Source organism: Ursus maritimus, unplaced genomic scaffold (genome assembly GCF_017311325.1).
Source record: "Ursus maritimus isolate PB19 unplaced genomic scaffold, ASM1731132v1 scaffold_6, whole genome shotgun sequence".
NCBI lineage: Eukaryota > Metazoa > Chordata > Mammalia > Carnivora > Ursidae > Ursus > Ursus maritimus.
In genome coordinates, this window is record NW_024426774.1 from 51,613,269 (window position 1) to 51,639,996 (window position 26,728).

Sequence of the window (26,728 nt, forward strand, 5' to 3'; positions counted from 1 at the left end):
AAAAAAAAAAAAAAAAAAAAAAAAAAAAAAATCCCTGGGCCCACCTGGATTCACAGATCAATTTCAAATCTTTAGAAAACCATTATGTTTGTGCTATTTAAATTATTCACTGATTAAGGAAGAAAAACAATTCCAATTTATTTAAATGAAATTAGCATAAACTAGATGCCCGAACACACACACATGCACAAAAATCCCCCTCCTCAAAAAGAATAAACTTCATTTGTAAATATAGATCAAAATCTCTAAATAAAATATTAGCAGAACAAATCCAGCAGGAATCTAAAAGAATAATAATTAATTAATCGGTGGAGGTTATTTCAGGAATGTATTGATGGTTCAACATTTAAGAAAATCTAACGTAACTAGTCTTACTAACGAATAAAAAAAGAATACCTATACAGACTTTCATTATAGCAAAAAGGAATCTTCTTCCTAGAAAAGAGGGAAACTTTCTCTAGGACATATGGAATTACGGAATTTTAGATTTGGAAGAAGGCTTCTTGATTTCCCCAAACTGACTTCTGTTTTACTGATACCATTTACTACTGCGTCAATTCAGCTTCTAAGTATTTTCCACAGTGCCCATACTCAAGCTGTTACAGTGACTTCATAGTAGGTTTTTCTATTCTCACCCATTCTTCTGTGTAGCTATGATGCCTCTTTCCTTTTACTTGAGGGTCTGTGTCTGCTGAGCTCTGCATTTCTGTCTGTCATTCTAATAGTTGTTGAGGTTAAGAGTTTGCTCCTTCTACTCTGACATTTTGTACCGTTTCCACTGGTTCCAGATCACTTTTATTTTTTATGCACTCATTGACCTTAATTTTAACTTCTAAAGAGTTGTTCGTTGCTATTTCTTTTGTTTCATATTATTTTATAGATATTTAAGATGAATCTGTGCAATAGATTTTGTGCCTTTCTTTTCATGGTACAATATCCCGAGAATTCTCATTCTGATCGAGTGTATTTCATCTTTATAAGGAGAATTCACTTCTCTCTGCCCCGCATCCAGAAATGATATGTCTGCCTGACCTGAACAAAAATGACACAATATGTTACAGCCATACAGTGAAAGACTCCGTATCATTGGGCTATCTCACTTTCCCCAACTTAACCTATAACTTTTAATTCTAGGAAAAATTCTGAAAGGATATTTTGTAAAACTCAAAAACTGACTTTAAAAATGAAATGAAGATTAAAGGTCTAAAAGTAATCAAGGCAACTGTGAAAAAGAATAATAAAGCTGGAAAACTTGCCTTATCAGATATAATGACCCCATAAGCATGATACATAATATAACCGTGGAGCCAATGAAGTGGAATAGAGAGCCCAAATCTCAATCTACCTGGGGTCTTGCTATTCAGTGAAAAAGGTGATTCAAACTAAGGACAGAGAACTAACCTTTTAATAAATGATGCTGTGACAATAGATTTCTAATGGGAAAAAACCAGTTGGATCACTGTCTCATACCAAATGTGACCCTAGATGTATTAAAATCTAATGGGAAAGACAAAACTTTAACTCCATTGAGCAAATTATAGGAGGCGTTTATGTCCTCAGGTTAGTGAAGGCTTTCTTCAGCTGGGTATAGAAAGTAGGAATTGTTTTTTATGAAAAGGATAATTTTGACCACGTGAAGCATCTACAATTCTGAATGACAAAAAGATGCTATAAACAGGAAAGACAAGAAAAGAGTGAAAGAAAATGTCTGCAACAAATAAAAAAGACAAAACATTTGTGTCCAGGATATGTAAATAATTGGTACAAGTAAATATTAAAAAGGCAAACAATAGGAAAATAGACCAAGGATCAGAACAAGCAATCCCCTAAAGGATAGTAAGTCAGCATTTGAAAAACACTGAACTCTTCTAGGAAATAGAGAAATACATATTTAAACAATTGTTTGGGGGAAGAACAAGCAAGTTCCTGTGGCAGCAGCATAGAGCCCTGCAGAATAGAGGGTGAGGAGATGGGCAGATGGGGAAAGGGATCCGGGTGAGGAGGGGATGGAGACCCCTCTTCTGAAAAAATAAACCTTTTCCAATAGAACTCTTTCATTCTAGCCTCTCAGCCTTTACACATATTCCAGCTGCTTGGGACACTCTGTGTCTACACTGGCAAACTCCTACTCATTCTTTAAGACTCAACGTAGTCTCTGCCTCTTGCCTTTGACCAACATAGATGGGGCTCACTGCCCCTGCCCCTGCTCTCAGGGCACCATGTACATCTCTCAGTCACTTTCCTCTGATGTTGGGTTGTAATCACTTTTTTTGTGTGTGCTCCCTCTGTGAGGGATTTAAGGATATTTGCCTCTCCAGCATCAACCTGTTTGTTCGATGGAGGAAAGAAGAGCATGGAAAGAAGCCTCTGTTGCTCAAGGAAGCCTCTTGATCTTTTGCCAGCTGGACACTAGCTCTTCCGCCCTCGTGTGGATAAACACTCTGGGTTTGGTACTCAGACAGCTCCAGCCAATTCCTGTGACCCTGCATGAACCTGAGGAGCCTTCCCAGATGGGTCAATGACTCTAGAGCACAGCTCCTTGGTAAATGGGACCACCTAATCATCAATAATGAAACCTAATGGCAGCTGGGAGTCCCCCAAGAGCTCCCCAGAAGTGCATATACTGGCCCTGGGCTTTTAACCTTTGGAGATCCTCTTTCATTAGAATCCTGGTCATCCTTTCAGACAGGATTCAGTTGTATACTTCAAATCTCAAAGACCGGTCCTGGCTGTTTTCCTCCAGCTATGGGGCAGATGGTCTTGTCCTGGGGGTCCTGGTGAGGGTCCAATGCTACGCAAGTGCCTCGGAAGAGGCACCACATGATTGATGAGCCATAGTCCAATCTAGAATTCTACAACTCCTTTCCACCGGAATCAGAAGATTTCCTTGAACACTGGTCATCTGTGCCCCCCTCTGAAATGCAGTGCTGTGTTTGGTCCACAAGACCAGCACAAGTACTATCTGAGGCGTAGTGTGAGATGCTTAATGATTAGAGAGGAAGCCCCATACCTCCTTCATCCCAAGTTTGATTTTCTTATTAGCAGAGAAGCCCTGCAGTGGGGGAATTGTCCTGAGAGGGGAGGAGGCAAAGTGTCGGTAAAATAGGGACTTGAACGAGAATTGAGGGACTATGCTTGGCTATCTGCCTACGGAGCACAGGTCTGGAGTCAGTCCTCACGTTACCATTTCCTTGTTCTCAAGGATGGGCCTTATTTAACAGCCACAAATCAATTTGCATTCCTTTACTTAAACAGGGTCATTCCATGGTAATTCACACTACCACACTGTCACAAAACACTTCATTTTCACTATTTTCTATCTGACACGTAAAATGTATACAATTTGGTGAAATTCATGTGATTTGTTGATGCTAAGTACAGAGAAAGATCCAAGAGATATTCCCGGGTGTTAAGAAAAGTCCGTATCTATCTGGAAACCTTCCTGCTGCTGGGCAGGCACTGTATTTTCTCAAGAAGAAAATAAAATGAGACCCTTAAGACAAAATTGGAGGTAAGGAGATATTGACAGGCTTGCTTCTCCTATCCCAACTCTGCCAATAATTGCCCTCAGACTGTTGAGGCCTGTGGTTTCATATTCATACATGATCATTCTTTACAGAGTTATATAAGCCTTGACTAAACTATACCCTTTTTGGGACACACTTGAGATGTACATAGTCCATTCCCTTAAGCACCGAGGGTAAATATAACCCTCTAAGATTCTGGAAACCAAACTCTTTTTGTCTTCTCTGGACTACCATGGGATCCCAAGGGGCCTAACCTACTAAAGGAGCAGGGGAATATAAGAATCCTTCTAGTCCTTGTTGCTAAGTCTCCTTAACCCACACGCGCACGCTCTGTCCCACCCCAAGATCAAATTACACCCTGGAAAAGGAAAGAGCCCCATGTTAGTTGCTTATGGTTTTAGCACGGAGGTGAGCATGTTGGGGGTACTGCTCATATTTCTTTAACCCAAATCTGCGGGAGCAAAAGGCTTACCTGCCTGGTGCCACAGTCTTGCTCCCCTGCCTCATTACTACCCACCGGCCACAGCTACACTTCCTAACCCTTAACTCTAAACATGTCATCCATGGGGCCTCAGAAACTATCCACTGTGACCTCACTCAAACATCTGTCCTTCTCCCACAGGAATAGATATGTTGGGTCTTTGACTCAGTTTGGACTTTCTATTAAAACATGCATGTCTCGCCTGCTCTTTGCCTTACAAACTGATTTGCTGGTTTGGAATCTGCCCTAGTAGCTACTCCTAGAATAATCGACCCAGGGTGGTGTGTCCATGTTTGGACCAGTGGCTTCCTCTCAACCCTGAGGACCTAAGTGGATTCTCGGTCACAGCCAGGAGAAGTAAGGTGTTGGATGGCGAAGTGGCAGAGCGTGGATTCAATTCCAGCTTCTCACCACCCTACAATATATAAAACATCTCATTTATCATGCCAACCCGTTTAAGAGTTAACGATCTTAAAATCCCAGTTATGGAGACCTGATGTTGTCTTCAGGCAGTAATGGCTCACTCAGCCATTGTTACCAAAGCTCCAAGGCGGAAATAAAAACTTCTTAGTCCAGATATATGTAGCACTTGGAAATGTTCCATTGGACTCTGTTATGTTTTTTTTTTTAAACTGCTTTTAAGACACAGTTGCTAGGCAAACTATACTTGGAGAGCTGAAATGCCCATGTTCTAGAAAATCAGCAGATGTGAAAGGTCCCTGATATTTGACTCAATTAAATCTTAACTCAAATGTAATTCTAGCCCCTGAAGATTTCTGTGATCTAGCTGGGTATCAGTACAACGTGGAGGATTCAGGCTCCTTCTTGTGAATTTTGTGCCTTGGTTCCAGAGGTATAAGTCTCAGCAAAATTTGGAATTCAAGTGGCCTCTGGGAACTCTACCTGAATACAGTTCTACAGAGTTCTGTGTTTGAAGGTCCATTCAATATACCTGGGTCTACTCAAGATCACAGTCAATGCCTTCTCGCACCACCTTCTGACCTGGCTTTGGGAAGGGTTGCCCAGACGATGGGATGGCACAGCCACCAGTCCTCACTACTAGCTCCACAAGAAGGTAACTGCTGGGGAGGCTCCAAAATTCCTTATTTTTGTTTTTCTATGACCTCTCTCCAGTGTTTGGAACATAGTCAGAAGTCAATAAATTTTTGAGACATTGCATTCATTCTGAGTTTCCTGCGAAGGATTTCACACAGAACCCAGCGTTGCTCTCAGATTACTGCTTAATTACTTCCAAAGATCTAATATGCAAAGAGTAGGAGCAAAAGAAGAACTCTGAGTCTCATTCTGATTTGTTTTCTGAAATACATTCTTTTGTGCTTATGTGAGTTTCCAAACCTCCCTGTGGTTAAGCTCCTTAGAAAACACAGGCTCTTTCCATTAGCCACACACACAACCAGAGTCAGAAAGAATCGAGTGAGCCAAGTTGAGTTTAAATTGTCCCCCCTTCTTTTGCACATGGGTTAGAATAAGACGAAAGGGAAAACAGAGCTTGTATTTGGAACCCTCACCCACGAGTCTTTTAATCCTGGAAGAGAGAGTTGCTCTAACGATGGAAATTATAAAACTGTCAGTCCCACTTTTCCTTAGCCCCACCCAGCTGAAGTCACTGATGTCCTAAGTGACCCACCCAGGTCCCCAGCTAATCCTGGAAGGGTGCACAGCCTCAGGCGCCACAAAGTGGGACAAGCAATTAGTTCGTCCGTCAAAGGCCCAGCGTTCATTTGCCTCCTCCCTCTGCTCCCCAGCTTTTCTCTTGGCCTTCCTCTCATTCCTCCTAACCTCACATTGCACTTGAATTGGCTGGAGCCCTAAACCCAGCCCAGGCCTTAGCCCTCATCCACCTATTACTGACCAGAATCCTGCCCAAGACTCCCTCCTGCTTAAAAAGCTTGACCTTGACTCTTGTCTCTCTTCCAACTTCTTAAGATACCAGTCCAGACCCAAACCAAGTCATTGAGCCCTGCACTTTTGAATTTGGGAGCTCTGGGTTCTGTTGCGGAGACCCGAGCCCAGGATGCCCAGCCCCACCCTACTGACTTGTGAGGAATTTTCCCTTTAGTCAACCTGACTGATGGCTGTAAAAACAATGACTTTCAAGCTGTAGAATGCAACCTATTAGTGATTTGAGAAATCATTTTGGTGGGATGTTGCCAACATTAAAAACAAAATGAAATAGAACGGAACAGAAATATTAGGATCGATTGCATGCTATAACAGAAAGTAATACTATGTGAAACTTTTGGTCAATTATGTGTAAGTTATATATATATATATATGTAAACTGTATTTTTTCTTGTGGAACAGATCAAAAGGATATTATAGCAAAATATGTACTCCTGTAACTTCCACTAATTTGCCTTTTCCAGCACACGCACACCAGGAAAAACCTAAAATATGATCTGATATCAATTATTGGTATGTTTGGTGCAAAGTCAACTCAAAGCTGTAGTTGTCAAGAAAATAGACATTGGTTAGCTGTCCAAAAGGTATTTCCCATTATTGAAATGTGGGATGTGATACGTGAGACCCCCAGGTTACCAGCCAAAGCCACCAATGTGATCTGTGGATGACCTCCAGGTGCCCATGACCAGACAAGGGTCTGATCAGTACTGTGGCTGCCCAGGAAGTCAGAGGCCCCTTCCATGTGTATACCTCGAGGGCACAGCAAGCCATATGAGTGAGAGAAGTGGGGGGCGGGGAGGAAAACCTCAAACTTATATTTACTGGATGCTTAAATTCTTGCACTGGGTTAAGATTTCCAGTTTGGAAAAAAAGTTATCTGTTCTCCTCCCCATACCTGCCCCCAACAGGAGGGTCTCTCTTGGATAAACAAAGTAGCTTTAAATTCTTTTCTATATATCCAATGAGAGTGAAAATAGGGGCTTTTCTATATATTTGTAATTACTGCATTTCTTTATGTAATTATATATTATATATATATTATATATTATATATGTAATTATATATTTGTAATTACTGCATTTCTTTATGCATAAATGTGGAACAATTTCCTCCTGAGGCTGTTCTGAACAGCAGTTATGAGCACAGACTTGGGGAGTGCTCATGTGAATTCAAACTTCTGGTGTGAGTTCAAACTCCTGTTTCCTCCTTTATGCAATGGGGTTAATAGTATCTATCTCCTAAGGATTGTTTTAAGGATTCAATTTAATGTTCCTCAGGTGTCAAGCATCTTGCTTGGAACACGGTGAGCCCACAGGACACGGTGGCCGCGGCAACGCCCTTCCCACCTGATTATTCAAGGCCCAGCGGTAAGATCTGAAGCGCACCTTTTCTTACCATTCACTAACACTTGGGATTTTCTCTTTCTGAAATATCTGTAAGTTTTACAAATGAAAATGGATCTTCATTATAATTTTCATTTGGATGTATTTAATTATAAGCCACAGATTTTTTTCATACTTATTGTTCGTTTTCTGTTTTTATTTTTTTATAATATTTTTTTATTATGTTATGTTAGTCACCATACAGTGCATCCTTAGTTTTTGATGTAGTGTTCCATGATTCATTATTTGGGTATAACACCGGTTTTCTGTTTTTAAAAACATTGAGTATCAATTAGGACCAACCACATCATTTGCAGAACCCAGTGCAGAATGAAAAGGAGTGCCTCTTTGTCAAAAATTATTAAGAATTTCAAGATGGTGACAGCAGAGCATTAAACTAAGTGCCAGACCTTTGTTAAGTGTGGGCTCCTGGGTGACTCCCCAGGTCCCGCGCCCCTGCAGCGGACCCTGCGCTATCAACACCCTTCCTCAGTTTTCTATTGGGATGCAAATGTTTTCTTAGCGCAGGGGTGAGCAAGCTTTCTATAGAGGGCCAGACACTAAATATTTTACGCTCTGGGGGCTAGCTGGTCCCCATGGCAATTACTCATATCTGCCGTTGTGACACAACAGCAGCCATTGAGAGGACATAAATAAAGTATGGGGATGGGACCGTGCAATTTTATTTACAAAAACAGTCTGCAAGCCGTAGTTTGCCAACCTCTGTCTTAGACAGTGACTTTCTTTCAGTTTTCCTCATTACAAGATAATATAAAAATCTATATATTTTTCTGGCAGCTGAAGTTTTACTGTACTTTTGCTATTCATTTCCTGTTATTTATTGCTGAGAATGTGGACTGGAAAAATTGGGCCTGGGGATATATATGGAGGCATTCTTTGTAACTTGATAATTATTTCATGGGCATTTGAAAGGAAAGTTTATTCTCTGTGGGATATGGGATTCAAAATATATCTATTAAAACAACCTCATTAATTACTTTATTTTTTTAATTTTTTATTTAAATTCAATTAGCCAACATATAGTACATCACTAGTTTCAGATGTGGTGTTCAATAATTCATCAGTTGCATATAACACCCAGTGCTCATCACATCAAATGCCCTCCTTCAACCTCATTAATTATTATTCATACTTTCTCTGTCCTTTGAACGCTTAAGTATTCAGAGAGATGACTTTTCAGATTCTGCTGAGAAAATAATTTGGTTTGCATCTTTGGCGGTCAAGATTAGATGAGGATTATCTTAATACATTTTCTAAATATTGAGGCACCCTTGCATTTCTAGGATAAATTTTACTTGGTCTTGGTATAGTATGTTTTTACTACACTGTGAGTTTTATTTTAAGGATATTTGATTTGAGATTTAAAGTTTTTATTCAACTTGGTCAGAAGTTTTGCATGTGAAAGTGTCATCTTTAGTAGATATTGGTATCAGATATAAGCTAGCTTCCTAAAATAAATTGGGAGACTGTCTCATTTTTTTTTTGTTTTCTGGAAGAGTCTATTACTGAAATTTTCTGTTCTGTGATAGAACTGGCCGCAAAACCAACAGGTCGAAAACCAAAGGACCTACTCACAAAGGGAAATTAGTCCCTCTTAAACATCCAGATTCTACTGGGGGAGGGCAACATTGGAAAGATCCAGCATTTCACTTACAGGAATTTTTTAAAAGTCACCACTATTGGACTCTTATTATCACTATGGTTCAAAATTTAGGGATTTCCATACCTCCTACTACCCAGTAGGTAGACTTGGAAGGAAGAAGAGTTTGGGAGCTAAAAGCAGACTACATTTTTTTTTATATGAATGTAGTATAATTTTTTTCTATCCTGTATAAAAAATTTACAGTTTTCTCTTTAACTTTTTGAGAATCTATTCTTTAAGTTTTTTGTTTTGCTGTATAACCTCATACTAACTTTTCCGGGGCCAATTACTTCTATTTCTTCTATACCGTATCTTTTTCTTGTTCTTTATTTCCAACATATTCTCCATTTCGATGTCAATATTTTCAAGTGATTTTTTTTTCAGTAAGGGTATGTGGATGGCATACATTTTGAATTTTTGTATGTCTGAGAAAGACTAGTTATGGAATTTAAATATCACATTTCACTCAGGACTCTATAATTATTGAGGTTTTTTTGAGCATTTAATATTGTAGACTAAAAAGAAAAAAAAATCTAATGTCAATCTGAATCTTGTTTTTTTTTTGCAGGGGGAAAGGAAACCTATTTTATTTTTCTTTTTTGGAAGAACGTAGACATTTCTATTTAATCTTATATTGTAAGGATTTATCTAAGGTTGTGTACGTGGTGAATCCTTCAAAAAATTAATTAGGTTAAGTATTTGGTAAATCCTTTAAACATTCTTTCTTTTCTTAGAATTTTTATTGTAAATATATTGTATATCATTTTTGTATAGTATATATTTTTTATTGTGCATATGTGTGTGTGTGTATATCCTGTTACTAGGCTTTGTATTACTTATCTCCTGTCTCGTCATTTTCATCTCTGTATTCTTTCTGCTTGAGTTTGGAGAAAAGTTTCTTAAACTGTCTTCTGATGAACTGAATTTACTTTCTGTAATATTCAGTATGGTGGACATTGTTTCCAGGGGATTTGAATAGTCAGAAATAGCATATTTTCTCTCCAAAATCTTCTTATTTCCTTTCTCATGACAGGATGCTCTTGTAGATGCATTATCATCTGAAAATTTACTAATGATACTAATTAGACATATATTTGCTTAAATGGCTTCAATGGTCACTGCCACTTCCTTTACTTAATAACTATTACATTTAAGGATTTTTTAAAATCTTGATTCACTTTTTTTGTAATTTCTTGAAAATTATCCTTACTCTCCTTTTTAGAAGATACCCGTATCTGTTTGAAAATGTTTTTCTATTTTTTTCACGTGTAAGTGACATCTTTGCTAAATATAACAGTTTAGGTCATAAATTTATCCATCAAATTCTCCACCATTTAATGTTGCAGAGCCTCTGTAGGTCACCTGTGTCTTTTCCATTCATAAAATTCTTCTTTTGTTTTTGAAATTAAAAATGATCTCATTACTTTTTCTAGGTCATTTCCCTACTTAAATTTGGAGAATTTCTCAAACAAAAGCCTTCATTGTTTATTTCATTTTCTGCATTGTCAGCTCTGCTCTTTACTGCTTCTAAGGTGACTTTACATCTTTCCCTATTATTTCGTATTTTGTTAACCGTTCCGGGTTCCTTGTCTTCTCATCCATACTTTGTCTATTTCATAAACTTCTTATTTTATTTAATGTCATTGAAATTATAAAACATATAATGCTAAAACTAACCTCTTCTGCTTTGAAAATTCTTTCTGTATATATGTTCTTCTTCCACCTTGGGAATTTTGCTTAATCCCTTCTTTAAGTTGCTGAAAGTTTACAGGCCCTATTGTCATCCTTGAATGTGGGAAGGTGTTACTGGGTCTGGTGTTTGCTTCCCAAATAGTTTTTTGTGTTTTTTGTTTGTTTTCTCATCTCACACTTATAAACTTCTCTAAGAACTCAATCTGGGAGAAGGAGTTGGTTTTGACGGCTAAAGTTCCATCACTTAGAGGAGAGTAAGCAATGAAATAGACCCTCATCATTTCCCACAGATGAATATCATCCTTGCAAGGTTTTTGTGTGTGTGTTTTGGACATGGCTGAATCCATTGCATCTTGCCATTTGTAGGGGGTTTTGGCCTGGTCTCTACTTCAGGTTCCTATTTTGTCGTTCCTGACATCTTTCCTGATCCCTACTGTATCCACAGAATCAAAGACAGAGCTCTGCCATTTCCCCGGAGGCCCAGCATCTATGGGGAGGACTCAGCAATGCTGGACAGAACTACTGTCCTGAAGATGCCTGGCATTCATGAGCTCTCTCTTTCATGGCTTATTGCCGCCTGATTATTCTGCACAATGCAGAAAGGCCCCAAGGAGATGGTTCTCATCCCTCTTATGTCCCACTCTTTACTTCAGACTCACTTCCAGATTCGGGACTGTTCTTGGGGCTCCTTCCAAATCTTCCTCTACATGTTTTCTACAACTTGGCAACAGCGTTGAAAGTAGATCCTGGCTGACCTCCTTCAAACTCAGTCCATCTGTTTTGTTTCTAGTAGAATTTCTTACAAGTGTGCTACATGTCAATGTCAATGTCCTTCGTCTTTGGACCCGATGCAGGTTTCCCCCAGATGCCTCCTTAAGACTTTCTCTTTTAGGGGGGTGGAGCAGTTGTAGATGATAGGGGGGTAGGTGGTGGAGGAGAAGCTGTGTATGTTCAGCTTCCTTCTCAGAAGTCATAAACAAACTTTTTTCTTATTTCCCACTAAGATCCTCATCTCATTACATTTTAGTTCCATCATTTATGATGCCCTGACAGTGCACTTCCAAAAGTCACCAATGCCCAATGCCTTTATCTCTGCTAAAGCATCTGGCTTTTCTCAGTTCTCATCTTGCTGGATGTATTTATAATACGCGTAAATGCAACGCACAATATTTATTGTTTCCACAAACTGATTTTTGAATGCTTAGTTGGTCTTTTGCATTATAAAGACTAATAATTCCAACACTTGATATTTCTTAAGTACTTACTAAGCAGTAGGCATTGTGCTGAGCACTTTACATGCATCGCCATTTAGTAACAGTAGGTAGCACTTCATGAGTACTTTCTACACGCTCATAGGATTCTGTTCTAGGCACAACCACCCCACGTGATAATATTATCTCCTTTTCTACAAATGAGGAAACTGAGTGCACAAAGAGGTTAAGTAACTTGCTCAAGGACACGCAGCTAGTTAGTGGTAGAGTTGGAATTTGAACACAGGTGGTCTGGCCCTAGAGGCCATACTTCTAGTCTGAACACTTAGGTTCCTAGTCTCCTTTCCGGTGTTTAAACCTGTGCTCATAACACCTATGCAACACTGCCTCCCCATGGAGCGGTCAGGAAATGCACAATTACAATTTACAGAGTTAGGTGCTAAGATAGCGAGAAGTGCTAGAAAATTTCCACAAATTGTTATGGGAATTTGGGAGTGGATATACCAGGAAAGGACTGAATTTGGGGCACTTGAAGGGAATCAGGAGCGCCGAACTGGTTGACCATTTTAATGGAATAAAGTGTACAAGGGGCTTCAACAGTTTGGCCTTCAATGATCTCCCCTTTTGTTTCTTTGATATTGTCTTTTATGAGAGTTAGTAATCAGGAAGGTCATATAATTTAAAATCCAAACCGACATTTTCAAGAGGAAAGTAAGAAGCCATTAATAATTGTGCTGGGACAAGAAGCATAAGCCAGTAATGTCCTGGGCCATGCCTTTACTGATTAGCGGTTACATTACGGCTCTCCAAGAGCATCTTGAATTTCCTTCCACTATTTTGACTGGTGTATAGTTACAGTTATAGGATACCTCACTTTTCTTTTAGTTGCTATGTGATTTCCATAAACTTGGCATTTGCATTATCTTGTATGTGAGAAGTGATAGCAGGATGGCTATGATTCTGATCATAATCCTTTGGTATCAAGATCTTGGGAAAGCTCTGTTCCAGATGGTTCCTACAGGTATTTAGTCATTGGAGTTATATATAGTCGAGCATTAGGGTTTGAGGAAAAGAAGATAAGGCCACTGAATGAGACCCCAGAGGACAAACACTAAGGGTTATTATTCTCCATTTCTTGATAATCGACTACTCTGCTGCTTATTGTGCAATATGAGTTGTTCTAGCGTTGAGAGATTCTGAACAAGGAAGGGATTTTGAATGAAGATGTAATGTAGAGAGGTGACTGTTCTTAATTTTATTGCACCACAGGGAGCCCACGACTAGTGATAGGAGGGGGCCAAGTACCAATGATCATTTCAAAGGGTAAGAGGGCATCACCTTTATAAAGATGGGAGTGGTGATGAAGGGCATTAGCTATAGGGAAGAAAGAGCATGGGTTGGTTCAGGCAACTGTGTAGTACAGTTTTGTTGGAAGTTACAAGGGTGTGGGGAGTGGGGTGTGGTAAGAGATGAAACGGGAAATACATGGTGGCCTGAACAATAAGGCTCTTGAATACCTTGCTAAGGAGTTCACATTTTATCCTAAAACTTTTAGGAAGATTTGGGGAAGATGTCAAGATTAGATTTGTGTTCTAAAAAAAGATCAATTTGGTGCCACTGTCAAGAATACAAGGTGGAGGTAAGGGTAAAGAAAGTAGGTAAGGAGACCAATTTAGAGAATATTTCCGTGACCTGGTTGAGAAATGGGAAGGGCACCAATGGGGCAGAGAATGGGGTCATGTGGGAAGATCACAGGAGAGACATTGGGGCAGCTATCGTCTGGCCTTGCAGTATGAGAAAGAGGATGACTCCCAGATCTTTGGTCTAAGTGGCTGGGTTTATGGTGACATCACTCACAAGACTAGAAACAGAAGGGGAGATGATATTAGGGGAGAAACCATGGATCATCCCTCCACTGAAATTCTCTCGCCTTGCCTCAGTGGTACAATTCTTTGCTGGTTCTCTTCTGATGTTCTGGCAACTTCTCAGCACCATTTAGTGGAATTTCTTCTTTGGCGAAGACATTTTTGTTAGCAATTCTTCTAAGGCTGGACCCTGGCCATCTTTGTCATTAAACTCCACCTCTTCTCGACATTTAAAAAATCCTGATATTATCTTGATATTATCTCGATACTATTTATTATTCATATCCACATTTTTGACTACTACCCTTGGGCCAACACCACTCAAGTCTTTATTCTCAGTCCCAGTGCATAAATCCAACTGCTTACTCAGCATCTCCACCCAAATGTCCTACGTGTTCAGACTCAAACACACCCACACCAAGCCCTCTTTCCTTCTGAAACGTACTCCTTACCCTCTCAACACTTGCCTCTCCCACATTCCATGCAAATCAGGACCTAAGCCCCTCACTACCAAAGAGCTCTCAGTTTCATTTATTCTCTTCCTCATTCTTACTACAAGAATAAGGGAGATAGAGATACAACACATTGGTAAGCTTGCTACTTTTGTCTGTAGAAAACTTTAATCCCAAAACCTATTGCTGACATGAAAAAGTCCACTCTTGCCAGATTCTTCCCCTGTCACTTTCCCTGCCACACTTACATCACAAGGGATGTGGGTCACTTTGCATTCCTGTCCATTACCCCTTTGCCAGAAATGTCTTTTTTTTTTTTTAACTTGATCACCTGACAAAATCCTGCTCAATGTTTAAGTTCCAGATCCAAAGCTCCCTCCTGTATGAAGCCTCCTAAGGCTCTCTCATCTCAACCAAAATTAATTTCACCGACTCTGTTTCGCCAGCAGTTTGTCTCTTCTACTAAACTGAGAAATCTTTGGGAACCAGGGACCTCTTGCGCATTTTGTAATTCCACAAGTTTAACACGGTTTGAAAATTCGGCGTTGAATTGGTGTCTTCCCTCCCCTAACCAGGCAGTTCCGCTCGGAATCCACAGAGGTGTTCTTTGTTAGAGGACCACATCCCCTTTCTCCAGGGGTAATTACCGCCACCACCAGGACCACCCCCAGCATCATCACCATAACCGTCTGTCATCTGGATACTCACATACCAAATGCTTCATGAAAGGTTTTCATCTAATATTATTTACAACACTGTACAACACTTCTGTGAGGCAAAAATGTTAATACCTATCTTATTGATAAGAAGACTGAGGTTCAGAGAGGCTAAGTAATTTTCACCAAGGGCACAAAGCTTAGAGAAAAGGCTGAGCTGGTGTTTAAAGCCGGAGATGTCTGATTTTCGAAGCTGGCTCTCTTAACCCTTGTGCTTGAGCCTTGGTTCATTCCCACGAGGTCCTGGGGCCACATTTCATGCATGAGGTCTTGACAGAAAGGGAACAAAGGATTGTCCTAGCAAGTACCATGGCTTAGGTAAGTATGCACAGGTGCTAGGGCCTGGTAACACTAGAGGGCAGTGCGTGGCCTATCTGCCCTCTGCTCTGTCTTTTCCATGTCAGGTTGGGCTTTCCTACCACTGTCTAAACAAGAACTCTGCTTGGTGTCCAGTTCTGAGCTGCCGGCTGCCTCAGCTACACCCTCACTGTAGAGGAGAAAGGCCATCATTATGGGGCAGCTCTCCTTGTCTTCCTGTTCAATCTTACCACATATTGTGGGAGGGAAAGACCCACATCGGAGTCAGACATGCTTTCCCTAGGCTCCTCAGATTCTGATCTGGCCCTTGGTTGAGAACTACTGGTTGGATACATTCATTGCGAAGGTCTACAATTTCCAGTGGCCCTTATCACTGAAACCTTCTCATTTCTTCCAGACAGAATGCTCAGATGTAGTCCAGGGGTTCTGGGAATCAACACCATTGCCATGCCTTGCTCCACCCTGCAGTCTTTTGGTCAGGGGTTCTCAACCTAGGTGGTACTATCTTGTAGCATGGCAGTCAGAAATAAAAGTGGAGGCATTTATTTATTGGTTATCACAATGACCAGGAAGGCTAATGGCTTTTCCAAAGTAAGGATCAGAAATGCTGAGCATCCTACAGTGCCCCACAATGAAAAACATGTCCCACCAACGATGCCAACAGCACCCTCACTGAGAAACACATCTGGTGTTTGATTCAAGCTTTGAATCAGGCTCCTCGATACCCGGGCATCCTCTTGGCTCAGCCGCTGCAATGTTCTCCCTTGCCAGCCTCTCACATTGCCTCATATTCCATAAACTATGGAGAAAGAGATTCTTAGTTTTCAGATATTTATGTCATACGAAGGTGGCAGGGGAGCTTGTCTAACCTCCATTTCTGCTTTCCATTTCATCTAATTTCATTCCCTGCCCACTAAGATGTGAGAGGAATAGGGAGAGAGGAAAAGAGAAGGAGCCAGTCACTGCCTTATGGGCGGATTTGAACTATCACGTCTGACAGTGATCCCAGGTTGATGAATAAATACAAGATCTCGCTCAAAACCAACCCTTTCCCATCAGTCTTATGCATCTTTGCCCTCTCTCAGGGACTACTCCTTTCTTGCTTACTCAGGCCAAAGCAGTGTATAATTAGAGGTCTGCAGTAGAGGTTTTTAACGCCCACCCGTATCTGGCTTTCCCCTCCTTTTCGATACAGGGGAAGATGAAAATTTTCACCCTCTTTCCATAGGGGGAGGCCAAGTGACTAGTTCCGACCACGGGGTTGTCAGTGGAAGGATGCATCTCAATTCCTACTGGAGCACTTCATCGCCAGTGAGAGACCCTCTCGCGTTTTCTTCCCTTGCAGCTGTGATGTGGAAGCTAGTGTTAAGAAGGCATCTCCACCAGCCTGGCTCCCAGAACCACTACCATGAGCAGAGCCCCTGCTGACCGCCATCCGACATGCAGAGTAGGGAGAGATTATAAACCGAGGTTTAGACCTTTGTTGCGTTTAGTCGCTGAGATTTGGGGGATTGTTTGTTACCACAGCATAACTTAACCTATCCTGATTGATTCAACGTTCTTTTGCATGTTTAGATATTTTTCATCTTTGTGCGTAGATCGTGAGTCAGAGTGGCTTGGGTTTGAGGCTGAGTTTCACCACTGAGACTGACCTTGGCTGACCTTTCTAAACCTCGGTTTCCTCGTGTGTCAAATGGTGATCATGACTGTACTAACCTTATGTGGTTGTGAAGACTAAATGGGGTAATACAGGCAAAGCGCTTAACCACAGTGCCTGGCAGGTAGCAAGGGCTCAGTAAATGTTACTTGTTATTTTTACTTATTGTTGATCTAAAATCAATTTTACTTGCCCCCTACCCCAAATCCTCTAGGAGCCTTTAGCTGTGGCTGTCTCAAGTCCTTCTAACGTCCTTCTACATAAAAAGCAAATAGTCTGGGACTGCTTCTTGCTTCTTTTATATTCCTTGCAGCTCCCAGAACAGGACATTGCTTGCAATCGACACTGTATTATCCATATCTTTAATTAAGTACACACTTGTGATTGGAATTGAGAAAGTATTTATGCCAAATGAATGAAAGAATCAGCCAAACTGAAGAAACCTGATTACTTTTTTCAGTATGAAACTGGCATGTCTGGGAAACATGTCAGGAAATGTCCAAATATCCATTGTATCTTTTGTTGCTGAGTGATCACTGGGAAAAGCAAAATCCAGTCTCTTGGCCGCACATCAAAAATAGACACACATTCTAAATTAGCAGAAAGCAAATCCCATTTGCATTTATGTGACAGCCAAGTCTTGCTAAGGGATGCCAGAGTTTGTTTCTGGACCTCTGGGAGCCCTTTAGCACTTGAAGATAATTACAGGTTATCTTAGGACGAGCGCCTTCCTCCAACACTCCTGGATTCTATTCTCAGTTTGACACTGAGTTTTACCAGGTCTCCATAGCTAAGGAAACTAGAGGTAATTACTTGGCTGACCCAGACAGAAATACAAAACAAAACACTTATGCCTTATTTATTTTTATTTTTGACCCACGTGCCAAACCTTCCAATTTGTAGGCAGTTCTACCAACTAGTCTAATAGTCTACCTAGTCTAATAAGTCCTCTCCAAACCTGGAACCTAACTGGAGAAACATTTAAAACCAACCATAAAATCCATTTCAATACAAAAAGAGGAAGGAAGGAAGGAAGGAAGAAAGGAAGGAAGGAAGGAAAAAGAAAAAAGAATAGAAAAGAAAGAAGAAGGAAGGAAAGAAAGAAAAGAAAGAGGGATTCCTGGCCCCTGAGAAACTTTTTTTTTTTTTAAAGATGCCTTTTAGAATTATTATTGTAGCATTTTCAAGATATCTTGTAATGGACTCTTTGTCTCCTTATTCAGAGCTAATTTTGCAATTTCATTTCTCGAAGCTCCTTCCTAAGTATTCCTGAAAACAAGCTACCTCTATTTCAACACATCTACGGAGTCAAATTTCCTTTTTCCATCAGATTCAATCTGAACAAATTAACAATTTATTGGACCTTTAAGGGCATCTTCATCAGATGACCCGAATGCACCTTAGAGTCCTATCCATCAGTTAACCCCCCAGATCTCTGAAGCATCTCTGTGGGCTGCAGGGGGTTGGAGTCCCTGAAACGTTCAATCAACTCTAGCTGATCCGACAGCGGAGCGGTAGTTCCTCATTTAAGTAAGGTTGGTTGCCTTATGTACCAACATTTACTGAAACCCTGATGCAGGGATTTTTACTTCCTGGAATCCACCCAGTTCCTCTAGTTGAACTGCCATGTGCTTCTCATTATAACCCAACTACACAGGGCAGCAATGAGTGGAAAGAGAGGGCTGGGAGTCAGGAGCAGACGTCGTCCCAGCTCTGTCTTGAGCTAACCCCAGGTCCTTGCGCAGGTCACTTAATCCAGCGGGTTGAACAGAGGCTTAACAGTTTTTTCATCTGTAAACTAGGGACACTAGTGCTCGCCTTAGCTACCAAGCAAGCTTGTCTTTGGGGCACTTGTGAGAATGCCTAAGTGTCGGGAGAATTTAGTTCTGACTCTAAAGGTTTCTTTTGTAAGTTAGTAGTTGGGAACCCAGAGGTATTTTCTCAGGAAAACGATACCATACCCGGTGGTGAAGTTCCCAGTCTAATGCTACCAACATCTGTTTAATGACCATGTCCCTGGAGAATAACACATAGCAAAGGTCCTGCAGATCATCTCCACTACGGGGTCATCTGATTGTGGTGCCAACGGTGGAATTCTGGGTAAGCGGCAAGATGGGCTTCCCTTGTGTCGCGAGAAGAGAAAGAGAAAACTAGTGCTGGACAGAAAGGAAGTAGCAGAGGGAGGATTTCAGGGGCTCTAATGGGAAAGGAACCCACGCCGAGCCTGGGGAGGGCCTTTGCAAATGTAAGGCTATGTTGGGTGGCAGGCTGTGGCTTTGGAAAGTCCTATCAATAAAGCTATTCAGTGCTTACTGTCCCCTCCACCCCACTGTCTCTTCCACTCCTCCTGCTATTGACACCATCTATTTTTGAAGTCTTTTGGGCACAGATGAATATAGCCAGCCTTTCCCCAAGACTCATGATGGAGAATCCACTTGGTTCCTTTATGTAACTAATTGTTCTCTATAAAACAGACTGATACATGATACATAAACATACAGTATCATGACAGAGGAGCCCTGGGAGAAAGGAAAATACATTTATATCCGTGGGTCAGTCACCGGGGTGCATTAATCTTACAGGACCCCTGGAAGACTTCAAGGAGGCTAGCTGCTCCTGCCTGTTTTTCTCTGGATAGAGCCTTCCAAATCTGACTTTTCAAATCCCTGATTGAATTCCCAGCAATCTACTTTTCCTGACTGTAACCAGAAAAGCATGTTTAAATGAACATGAAATTCCATCAGTATAAAGCCTTGTGAAGCCCAGTCCACCAGCCCCGTCGCCAAAGCCGCTAATAATGCCCTATTGTGTTACTGTGGTAGCCTAGGTTATCATTATGAAGTCTTGCTCCTGGTTGAGAAAACACGACGTTCCATTAAATGTATAATCTGGGTTCTCTCCAGGCCAGAGATGCATCCTGCTAAAACCTGAAATGAGCTGAGTTTTAATGTCATGGAAAAGAAGAGAACCGTTCACCGAGGAAAGGGGAGTTGAGGGCTGGGGAGAAGAAAGGTGCCCTGGGATCCCCTTAGTTTCAGCCTGTAGACAGTGTCTAGCCGGCCAGAGTATCTTAGATGCCCAAGGAAAAAGTGAGTCAGCATTCTTTCCCCTTCCACTCTGCTGTGGTTGGGTGCTGGACAGCACTGTCTGAGAAGGTTCTTTCTAGGACAGAAGACCATGTCTTGAGGGACCACCACGGGCCTCTTTGCAATCACCGCGTTTTGGCCCATCCCCCAGCTAGGAGTCCGACAATCTCATACATTAACCTGAATTGAGACTGCAAGCTGGAAGTGTGCACACCATCAAGTGCTAGCAATTTTTTCATTCAGCACAAAAATACCTCTCTCTTCAAGCCATAGGACAACTAAAAGAAGTCAGAGGAGTTCACTTAAATATGAAGGTAGGTGCCCTCAGAGGGACGCCCATCAGTTCTTTCCTGGAACACGTTTGGGTCCCCAGTGCACCGCAGAGTATCCTATGATGCATTTAGAAATTTACTCCAGGATTAAATAGAAAAGAAGCAGCAGCCTCTATAATCGTACGCTTGGAGCTCAGCACGCTGGCTAGAGGCCCCCCTCACACTTGAAACAATTCTCTAAAAATTCAAAGTAACTTATTTTTGTTGAATCTTAAAAGTAACATATACTCATTCTAGAAAACTTGGACAGTTCAGAAAAACACACACACAAAAGAATTAAAAATCTTCTCTTCTAGCCAGAAACACAATCACATATTAGGTACATCAAGAAAGACAGGTGTGTATTTAGCTTTTTTACAAAGGTAGCATCTTAATGTACATAATATTGGTGCTTGTATTTTCACCTAAGGGTGCACTACGAGCACACACAACACGCATATTCAGTACTATGCTATAGCATGCCTTACTTAATAAATCCACTACTGTTAGACATATAGGTAATTTTCAGCTTTATTATTATAAGCAGCACTGCCATGAGCACACCTATAGTCACCTGTTAGAGACCATCTTGGACTTTTCCTTTAGGACATAGAATTGCTAGATTGAAAAGTAGAACCCCATTTTTTTTTAAAGCATTTGATACATGTTGCCAAATTACCTTCTTGTCTGCACCATCCAATACAGTAGCCACGTGTGGCCGTTTCAATAAAATTATTAAAAATAAACAAAATAAGAAGTTCACTTCCTTGTCTACACTAGCCACTCTTCAAGGTGTCCAATAGCTACCTGGGGCTGGTAGACACCAACTGGCCAGAGCAGGCGTAGAACATTTGCATCATCACAGAAAGTTCCATTGGACATCACCAGTCTAGAAAGACTATACAGATTTGCATTTTCCTCAGTGAGATATGAAGGTGCCTACCTCCCACAAGTTGGCCAATATTGAATATTGTCATTTTTAAAAAAACCTTTGCCACCTTAATAAAAATCACATCTTGTTTGATTTTTTCACTTCTTTGATTACTAGGGAAGTTGACTTTTTTTGTTTACTGTTTTCTACTAGGCTCATCTTTTTAAAACTGCTTTTTCTATATTAAGGCCAATCTTTGAGGAGTAACTGATGTTACAAAAGTTTTTATAACTTTTTATTGTCTTTTATCTCTGACATATTTTCACTTATGGAAATGGAAAATTTGAATATATATAAATATTTTCATAGTTTTCTTTATTGCTTCCATCCTGTTTTAAAAGCTCTAAACCTAAGATTACAGTAATAGTCATTTAAATTTTCTTCCGGTTGTTTCATCCTTTCATTGTAGACATTTAAATTTTCAGACCTTCTGGAATTTACTTTGGTGTGTGGTATAAAACATAAACCTAACCTTTTTTCTTTTCCCACGTTAAACACCAACCATTCGTCCAAGAATCTTTTTTTTTTTTTTTTTAAATAGGCTCCGTGCCCAGCATGGAGACCCTGAGATGAAGACCTGAGCTGAGATCAAGAGTCGGACACTTAACTGAGCCACTCAGGAGCCCCAAGAAACATTTTTTTAAAGTAACATATTAATTTCCCACCAACTTGAACTTCCACTAAATGCCTTCATGTCCCTGGATTTCTTTCTAGATTTTCTGTCCTGTTTCCCTGTTCTTTGGTCTTTACTATCCTGCGTGTAATAATTTGCCTTATAATACATTTTAATATTTACAGGTATTTCTTTGTTATCTTTCTCTAAAAATGTTTTACCTCTTTTTACCAGGTTTCTGTTCTCTAAGAAAAATTTTGAATCATTTTGTTAAATTCCTCTCACCACCAAAGTAAATACTTTCAGAACTTTGATTTAAAAGTTTAATTCAATTCAAATTAATTTGGGGAGAACCTGATTATCTCTACAGTATGGAGTCACTCCATTCAGGGACTTGGTGGTTCTGTCCATTTTTTCAAGTCTTCCTGTATGTTCTGCTCAACTGGCTTTTGGGGAGGGGGGAAGCACCATGATGGGCACCTCTGACTGTTTTCAGACACAGTCTCTGAATCTGTGGGCTATTGCTCCCAGCCACTAGAAGTAACAAAAGAAATTCCATTTCTTAGTATTGGAGTATATTTTCAGTACCCACCTTCTCATAAATCTCTAAGAAAGAGATCTCACTTTTCATCCAAAGAATCTGGAGTTCAAAACAGCCCTTACGGAAAAATCAAACTCCAGGGGCAACTGCAAAGCACATTGGGTGTCTAGCTGGCCAGCTTATTTTGCAGGCCTCTTTTTCCAACTCGCAAATACTTTCCAGTCTGTGAAATTCATCTCCCCACCACTGTAACAGCAAGGGCCTCCCTGGCACCAGAGAGCTCACATAGTTTTAATGAGCATGGATCTTCTCTGAGGGGCTTTTTATTGTTGAAGCTGGGTTTTAGTAGATAGCATAAAGCTTCCTTGAATGACTGTGGCTTGGCAAATCGAAGGGGATTTGGGAAGTGTTTAATTGGTCAGAGTTCAGCTCTCCCTTGAGCACAGACCTGAAGCCTAGCCACTCTCCTTCTGGTAGGGAAACCAGGGCTCCTGCACCTCCCTGGTAGCCCACCAGTGGAATTACCAAGAACTGGAACCCGTCTGAATCAGAGGTCCCAAGCCCAGGAGGGGCGGGCGGGAATGTATCCGCAGGGCACTTTTGGCAACTTCTGGCAACAATTTTGGTTGTCGCCAATGCGGGACTGGGGCGGGGGGGTGGGGGCTGGAGAGAGGGAGCATGGAGCAGGCTTACTGGGGAGAGGCCAGAGGTGCTGCTAAACATTCTACAATGCACATGATGGTCCCACAACAAAGAATTCCTCAGCCTAAAACCCAACAGCCTCTAGGTTGAGAAATCCGCCTTCTATTTTCACTAATTGCCCAGTCAGCGTGCGCTGTATAATTAGGAACAAAGGCAATGCATTCTGCAGGACAGCATGTGTTTTTTTGTTTTTGTTTTTGTAGAAGGACGTGACTGACTTTTCAAAGCCCACTCCAGCCGCGCCTGGAAGTTCTACCCCTCCAAAGCACGCCCTTCTCGCCAGGTTTTAAAGCAAATGGAAAAGATTCACAGCAACGTGTTAGGTCAACAGCATCCTCACACTCCCTTGCATGCTCCTCGGTCACAGAAAGCAAGGCGGAAAGTAGGTTTTTCCCCGAATCAGCAGCGACGCCCCTGCGGGCTCGGGCAGCCAAGGATGGGGAGGCGCGCTCCCCGACAGAGGCGCAGCGCGGGGCCGCGGCCGCCCCCTGCGGTCCCCCTGGGTCCCTTGAGACGCGTGCCAGTCCCAAAGCGCTGCCGCCAACTAGCCCAGCCCGGCAGGGAGCATCATCAGCTGAGCCCAGGATGCAACAACTCGAGACACTTACTTGTCCAAAATGAAGTACAGGTCAAATCCCCCGTAGCAGGCTGGACCCCCTTCCTCCCTGCGTCCCCCTTGCCCGGCGCAGATGAGCACAAAAGTGGCCAAGGAGAGACACTTGAAGCCAATGCCGAGGGCTTTCTGCTCCACGGTGGCCATGACCTGCAGCCCAGGGAGAGGGTAGGGTCCTCTGCTTCCCACGCGCCTCGAACTCGCCAGGACCCTCAGGGACGCGCCATCCGAGGGGCCCTGCTCGCGGGCCCTTTATTCCCCCTCGCGCTCCTGGAACTCCCCGGAAGCAATTGTCTGGAGGAGTTCAAGGTTTTCCTTCTGGTTTCCGCTTCGATTCTGTTTCTAGGTTTCAGGTTTCAAGAATCCCAATACTGTACTCCGCTTTTTTTTAAAGGGGCTGCTCCTGACTCGGGCGGCGGACCCCTCCGGAGGCTCCGCTGACGTTTGCAGTTGAAGCAGCTCCGTCCTGACGCTTCTTTGTCCCAGCTTTTAAATATTGTAGGGTGGGTTTTCAAATTGTTCTTGGTTGGGAGAGCGCTTTGCCTTTTCTCCCTCCTCTCGCCCCCTCCCCCCGTCTCAATTTTTTGGGGGGGAAGAAAGTTCAAAGGGTGCCACCTTGTGGCCGAAGATGGCAAAAGCGCCCTTCGGCGTTCGCGCGAGTGTGGCTGTGCGTTGTTTTCTTATTCCTTCGTTTTTCTCATGCACCTTCCTTTTCTCTCTCCATTATTTCTTCCCCATTCCTACTTCCCGCTCACTCTCTAGCCTTTTTATCCCTGCCCGCTCCTTTCCTATCCTGTATCTGCTGATAAGGTCGCTGCAAACATTTGATGAAAAATTACTTCCTCCAAGCACCTTGGCTCCGACCCTGGGGCTGGGACCTTTGCAAACATGCCTTTGTGCAAATGAAGTAGGGAAGAACGGGGCCTTTGTGATCTGACTCATCTCAGCGACCTTACTGTACTATTAGCACAGATCATAAAAGAGTCTGCTGGGGTCAGTCATGTGGCTGGAATAGCCTAAACAGTCCCAAAGGAAAGGTTGCTCCCGGCATGGAACAGCGGGGCATTCTAGATGGTCTCCATCTCCAGATTTTACAGATTCTGTGAGAGGTTCTTCTTTTCAGCCTGTGAACTTTGACTTTGAGGGAGCAAACAGCTTACAAAAGTATGGACCTTCCAAATCATTTGGGACCCGCAGGGGAGTCCTGTGCTAGCCTTTCTGAAGTGAGGGATCCTCTTTAGAGGGGATCCAGGCAGGAGCTCAGTTTTAGCTTCCTAGATCTTCCACCTGGGGAGTCCTCAGAGCTCCATTTTCCAGCATTATTTCTCCAGACACACGTCTTCCCCTCGTCGGTGATCCTCTAAGACACTTAGTCCCCGGTGTGACCATCCATGGGGTTTTCCCCCACCAGCTGTACCATGGAAACCTAGTGTCTTGGAATGCTTATTAAACAATCAATTTGTGGTCAAATAAATTTGGGGGACTCATAAAGCATTGCACCAGCCTGCCTCCAAAAGGATCCTCAATGTCCCTTCTTTCTTGGCATGAACACACCCCCACACAGTGACTAAGATTGATTTGTGTGCAGTTGACGAAGAATGGCAGAAATGATGATGTGCGACTTCTGAGGCGAAGCCATAAAAGATATGGTTGTTTCCTTCTGGCTCTCTTGGATAACTTGCTCTGGGGAGCCCGTTGCCCTGTCAAAAGGTCACTGAAGCAGCTGTATGGAGGCATCCATGTGGCAAGAAACTGAGATGCCCTGCTGATAGCCAACAACAATTTGCCAGCCACGTGAGTGGCCCACCTTGAAAGTGGACCCTCCAGCCCCAGCCAAGCTGACAGATGACTGCAGCCCCGTCAACATCTTAACAACAGTCTTCTGAGAGACCCCAAGCCAGAAACACTCAGCTAAGCCAATCCCGGATTCCCAACCCACAGACATTATGAGATAGTTTTTGTTTATTAGTGTTTTAAGCCTCTAATATGGAGGATAACTTGTTACGTAATAATGGATAACTGGAAAATGCCTATTATCACATTAAAGCTTTGAGAATTTCTTTAAAAAAATGTGTAACTGTATTTTCCAGACTTACTTGATCCTGAAACAATACCTATTGACACCTACACATTGGGAATTACTGCTCTCAGGAAAAATAATTGGGAAGAGATTAAAATACTCTAAACTGTGCAACTCTTGCTTTTCCATATCTTTGCAGTCGAACAAAGACATCCAGAGTCAATAACAGGGGTAGAAGAAGCTCTTGGTGTAATGGGAACATGATGGCTCAACAAGTCTGCAAGAGGAGACGTTAGGAGTTTCTTTGAACTGGCAACATTTTCCTTTGGTTGTTGGGATATAGCAGCCTTATAATTAGTGCATGTAGGCTGGAGGAGGACTTGGGAAGGAGAGTCTTCGTCGGGGCCCTGCTGGCATTTCTCAGATTAATGTCACAGCTAAGAGATACCTAAGCAAATTTCTCTGCCTCTCAAACTCAAGTCAGTGGAAGAACGATATAAATTGTGATGTTGGGGCTATGGATAAAAATTTCGGAAGGTGGAGAAGTGCGAGGGCAAGGTAATCATGTACATGGAAGTGTTTGAATGGTAACCTGGAAGCCAAGGTAAGGGAAAGTTTCTTGGAGGAAGAAGCAGTCAGAGTGTCACAAGCTGTGGAAGTCTAGAGCATAAGCCCAAGAAAAACCCACTGATCTGACGCATGTCATTGTGTCACGAAGGAGATTCCAGTGAGGTAGTGTTGGTGGGTGTTGGGCTGCACTGAGTTACTAGGAATGGGAAGCTTCTCTTTCAAGAAGAGAGAGGGATAAGGGGGTAACTTGTGAGTGTTTGAATGTTTTACATTCCATAAAGAAGGATCCCAGGATACTTAAGGATACCAGGAATTTCAAATGCCCTGCCCTCTAAAAGATTGGAAAGTTTTTCTTAATAGACTGATCATCTTAAGGGTTTAGTCTGCATTACTGTTGTAACTGAATTTTCCAGGTTTCCTTCTTTGAGATAGAAATTGTTAAGTATGACCTGCC

The 26,728-nt window shown here is 42.0% G+C and overlaps 1 protein-coding gene across 2 annotated transcripts in view; it reads right to left on the bottom strand.

The window, feature by feature from the left end:
* The window catches only part of ANTXR1 (ANTXR cell adhesion molecule 1), a 214,224-nt gene extending 190,061 nt beyond the window's left edge, over positions 1-24,163 (bottom strand). For both annotated transcript variants that reach the window (XM_040623392.1, XM_008699952.1), the window contains exon 1: positions 23,680-24,163. In XM_040623392.1, the coding sequence (XP_040479326.1) occupies positions 23,680-23,831 (152 nt within the window). In that variant the 5' untranslated portion in view covers positions 23,832-24,163. The remainder of the gene's footprint in view (positions 1-23,679) is intronic.
* Positions 24,164-26,728: the final 2,565 nt, after the last annotated feature.